At 44.8% G+C, this 5,194-nt stretch overlaps 1 protein-coding gene across 1 annotated transcript in view; it reads left to right on the top strand.

Moving 5' to 3' along the window:
* Window positions 1-1,233: 1,233 nt before the first annotated feature.
* Window positions 1,234-5,194, top strand: part of kcnn3 (potassium intermediate/small conductance calcium-activated channel, subfamily N, member 3) — a 36,432-nt gene continuing 32,471 nt past the window's right edge. The window contains exon 1 of the mRNA XM_030784132.1: window positions 1,234-2,265. Coding sequence (XP_030639992.1) covers window positions 1,234-2,265 — 1,032 coding nt within the window. The remainder of the gene's footprint in view (window positions 2,266-5,194) is intronic.

Raw genomic sequence — 5,194 nt, 5'->3', positions numbered from 1 at the left:
ATCCTGCAAGAAATGAAGACAAATAAGATTTCTTTAAAGCATACATAATTATATCTTCTGACGTTGTTGTTCGCTTGGATACCGAATCGTCATGATTTTGTAAACCAAACAAACGCTTTAGTTGACGCTGGAATACATACAGCGAGAGTATACAAACAACATTTCTGTTACGAAGAGATATTACCCTAAAGGAAGGCGATCGGTTCACACTAATAACACGATCTGAAGGGAGATTCTGTCGGCAAAATAAACAAATGGATGATGGAATGGTCGTGACAACATGAAAAAGAAAAAGTGTGGAGGAATATTTTTCTTTCGCCTCTGAATCAACAACTGAACGGGGAAAGACAGACGAAGAGAGGAGAGGTAGGAGAGAGAGAGAGAGAGCGAGAGAGAGAGAGAGAGAGAGGTGTCTGGTGTAGATGAAGAAAGATTTTCAGAGAAGGAATAGCCAAGTAAAATACAACGTTCGGAACGCTAAATAGTTTTTGGTAAAGCGAAGTCAAGGAGCGAAATATCCAAATCCCTCTCATGTTGATGAGTTTATGTAGTTAAATTTAGCAGTTGACGGAGTCAAGTTCTGTGGAGTATTCAGTTCTGACCTAAGGTTCTAGGAGTCCAAACACTTTGATGTAACCCTGGATGTGACCAAGTCGTTGAAGAACACTGAGATTAACGGTAACATTTCTGTGACAGAGATTGCTGGAAGAAAAGAGCGAGGGAGGGAGGATTGAGAGGAGGAGGGAGCGAGAGAAAGAGAGAGAACGAGAGAGATAGTGCTTTTGGGAGTGATAGCTAAATTTGTCAAGGGTCGAAAATATGAACTCTAAGCCTTATCACTTTTCTCCCCCTGCACCTACGTAGATTCCTCTATTTCTCCTCTATCCCTCGTTCTAACCCCCCCACCCCACCCCACTTCCCACACTTTCTCTCCATCATCCCCCTCTCTCACTGTTCATCCATCCCTTTCGCCACCCCTCCTTATCCTTCATCAATCAACCCAACTCTTCCTCTCTCTCCTCTTTACTGCTTTGTCTTGTTATGTCTCCTCTGTCCATCTGTCTTCATTTCATTCCCTCATAATTAAACCTGTCTGTCCCTCTCTCTCTCTCTCTCTCTCTCTCTCTCTCTCTCTCTCGCTCTTTCTCCTTTGCTCCTTTCCTCCTCATCTTCCTGACTGAACCTCAGAGTTGAGGAGAGTCTGCCAATACTTGCTGGAGTACCCTCGTTGCTATGGATCCCCCTCCTACCCTGAGTTTGGCCCTTCTAGGCGGGAGTGAGGATGAGGACCAACGTCCCCCCCTCCCTTTGAGTGGTATGTCCCACCCCTCTATTACTGGCAACTACCCTGGAAGCAACCACTCTAACCACACAGGAGGTAACAGCAGCCTGGAGAGGCTTAATGGCACGCCGTCCCCGACCACCCCAAACCTCCCTCCGGCCTCCCTTCCCAAGTTACCCCTGGTGACAGCACCCCAGTTGCCTACACCCATCCCGAATGCCTTGCACCCCACGAGCACTCCTCTCTCCTCCTGCCTGGGTAGCCAGCATAGTCTGAGTGGTGAGACGTCACCTGTCTACAACGCCCTCTTTTACTCCTCCCACTCGCCCTCCACGGAGAGAGAGAGGGAGCGAGAGAGGGAGAGAGAAAGAGGGTGTAAGCATAGACAGACGAGTCCTCTCGTCCATCGGAGGGACAGTAACCCCTTCACGGAGATCGCCATGAGCTCGTGTAAGTACAGCGGTGGGGTGATGAAACCGCTAAGTCGCCTCAGCGCCTCCCGCCGGAACCTCATCGAATCTGACAGCGGCAGCGACACCAAAGAGGGCGGGGCCAATTCCGGTCAAGGCGCGGCCACTTCCTCCCAACACAGCCAGTCACAGCCTCAGAACCCGCCCGAGATTGTCATCTCCTCCAAGGAGGACCCGCCATATGGACACGCGTATGAGCTGGAGCCCTCTGCCAATCAGATGTCCATCTACCACCAGAATCACGCTCTCTCAGAAAGTAGAGGAACACTGGGTATGGCAGGGGCAACGGCGATTGGTTCGAACAGCCGGAGGGGCGGGCAAGGGGGCGGGTCCGGAAGGACAGCCTCCAAAGCCAACAAACGCAAGAACCAGAACATCGGTTACAAGCTCGGCCACCGGAGGGCGCTCTTCGAGAAAAGGAAGAGACTGAGCGACTACGCGCTCATCTTCGGCATGTTCGGCATCGTTGTCATGGTGATTGAGACCGAGCTATCCTGGGGTGTCTATAACAAGGTGAGCGATTGCTTTGGCCTTATCTGTAGAAGCCAAAGAGAGAGGGTGTGTTGTGACAGGTTGAACGGTTAGCTAATGGGAGTGGATGTGTTGCCAATAGATGCTGTTTTGGACGTGTGGACAGATGCCTGTGTGAAATGGCCATTATGTCAGTGTGTCTGTGAGTTTATAATGTTTCTGTGTGCGTGTGTGTGCGTGCGTGTGTGTGTGTGTGTGTTTTAATGCAGGAGTTGATTTATGAATGCCTGTCATATGACTGGCCATTGTGTCATATGTTACAGAAATTATGATGGTACAGTAATAGGAATGACTGTGTGTGTGTGTGTGTGTGTGTGTCTGTGTGTGTGAGTGTGTCTACATGTGTGCATGCATGTTTGTGTGTGTGTGTGTGTGTGTGTGTGTGTGTGTGTGTAAGCACGCGCACATGTTTGTCCATCTATATGTATATACTCATATGACCCTGTCTAGTGGAATCTCAGGCAGGCACTGTGACTGTGAATGGGGAACACACATTGTGAAGACATGAAGATATTGATGGCAGGTATCGAGTGCCTCTAGGTCCTGGGAGAATTTTGGACAGCTGGACTGACTCACTGTTTCTCTCTCTCTCTCTCTCTCTCTCTCTCTCTGTCCCTCTCGCTGTCCCTCTCTGACCATGTTTGTCACTCAGGAAGGCACGAAGGTCATTTGTAGATCATTTTTAATTGTGCGTGTGTGTATTTTTTTTTTTTTATGATAGCTCTGTGTTGTTTGTTGTGATTGTTTTATACATAGTTCAGGGAGCAGAAAGTCATTTGAGTCCTCCTTGGGAGATGGAGTTATCAGTGGACTTTTTATAGCAATTACAGGCCGTTTTCTAATGAACATACACGAAACAGATTTGAGAGGGATTATGTTCTATACAAGTCTGGATTGCAAAACATTTGTGTGCATGTGCGCACGGACAGGTGTGTGTGCGTGCGAGCGCAGGTATACATGTGCATATGTGCGTACAGGTGTGTATGTGTGTGTGTTGTGTGTGTGTGTGAGTGTGTGTGTGTGTGTGTGTGTGTGTGTGTGTGTGTGTTTTGTTTTGTTTGAGGGGGTGTATTTGTGTTTTGAGTACTTAACGTTGACCTTCTGCATTCTACAAACGCGCAGTTGTCGAGGAAAAAAAAAAGAAAAAAAAAAAGCCTGCCTCAATCTATTAGTTTGAAGAACAGTGAAAGAATTTAGGAAATTTTGGGGAGTAATTCATTTTAAAGTGGACGAAGGATGAAGGTGTAGATCACCCAGAACTCAGAGCGAAGTTGTTTCAATTACGGTGAGTGTTGGCTCTAAGCGCAAAATTTCTATGCCCTTCAATTACTATTCGACATAGCTGAGTGTCCCCCTAATGCCAAGAAAAAAAAAAATAAATAAAAAATTAAAAAACAGCAAACACTCATAGTGTTCATTTGATGAACTCAGTACAATAATGCTATACATTTTTTTTAAGGAACTTAAATAAAAATCCAAATTTAGCCATCGCTGAAATGGTTAGGTTTAACATTTATTAAAAGACCGATACGTCATTACAGAAAGGTACATTTAAAATCAAAACAAAAAGAAAGAAAAGAGAGAAAATCAGTATCTGTTATTCATTTCCACTCCATTCCAGTACATAAATTCTGTTGTAATATTCTGTTGTTTTAATCTAGCATTTTTTTTAAATATAAAATTTAGAGCCAACACCTGTAATGACTGTTAAAATGAACAATAACTACAGTTGTTTACAAAGTGTAATTTCATTAAATTGGAATTACTGCTGTTACCATTTCAAATGCTTTGACAGTATACTAAGAGAAGAACATGGCACTGAGTTGGGTCACCCACAGACACGAAAAGAAAAGTCAATATAAATGAACTAAAATCAAGTGAAAACTTTCATGTGATAAAGGTTGCGTTTGGAAAGGTCGTTGGTGAATGTAGGGAGGGAACAATAGAACACACAAGCCAATGTTGAGAGTTTGTTGTCAAATGTTTTCTGTCTTACTGCGGGCCATTCATCCTTGAGATGTTAAAGTTAATATGACTCAGAACCTCTGTTTGTGTGTGTGTGTGTGTGTGTGAGGAACAGATATCTGTGCCTATCTATCTATCTATCTATCTATCTATCTATCTATCTATCTATCTATCTATCTATCTATCTCTGTGTGTATGTATGTATGTATGAGAGAGAGAGAGAGATTGAGAGAGAGAGAGAGAGAGAATAATTTTGTATTTTTAAATAGTTGTGTGTGTGTGTGTGTGTGTGTGTGTGCGTGTGTGCATGTGGGTACACAAATTTGTGTCTGCGTGTGTATTTTGTCCTTGTTCCGCAGGTGGTAAGATGTGGCTGACATTTGTGGGTGTATGTCAGGATCTCTCTCTCTCTTTTCCTCCCTCCCCTGTGTCCTCTCTTGCTCATTTCTCTCTCTCTCTCTCTCTCTCTCTCTCTCTCCCTCCCGCTCTTTTTCCTCTCATGCTATATTCCTCTTCTCTGTGTCTCACCCACTCATTTTTTTCCTTTCCTTTCTCCCTCACTCTTTCTCTCTCTCTCTCGCTCTCTCTTTCTCTGTAGATTTTGTTTCTTTTCTCTCTTGATAATTATTCTTGGTCTGGATCTTTCCGTCGCTCCGTCTCTTAGACTCCAAAACCCCCTGTTAGCCATCTCTGCTTTTTTACCTCCCTCCCTATCTCTCCCTCTCTCTCTCTCTCTCCCTCTCTCCCTCTCTCTCTCTCTCTCTCTCTCTCTCTCTCTCTGTTATTGTAGTGGGCGGTGAACGGGGGAGTGTTATTGGAGAGGGAGAGAGAAAGCAAGGGAGTGTGAAGAGAGATGAACTGAAAGGCTGTAATAAAAATCTCTTTATTTGAGATGGAAAACGACAGAGTGAGTCAAGCCTCCACATGAATAATAATTGGCTCACTG

The sequence above is a fragment of the Chanos chanos genome, chromosome 9 (assembly GCF_902362185.1).
Source record: "Chanos chanos chromosome 9, fChaCha1.1, whole genome shotgun sequence".
Classification (NCBI taxonomy): Eukaryota; Metazoa; Chordata; class Actinopteri; order Gonorynchiformes; family Chanidae; genus Chanos; species Chanos chanos.
Note: the sequence above shows the minus strand (reverse complement) of the source record. Positions and strands in the feature narration are given on the sequence as shown.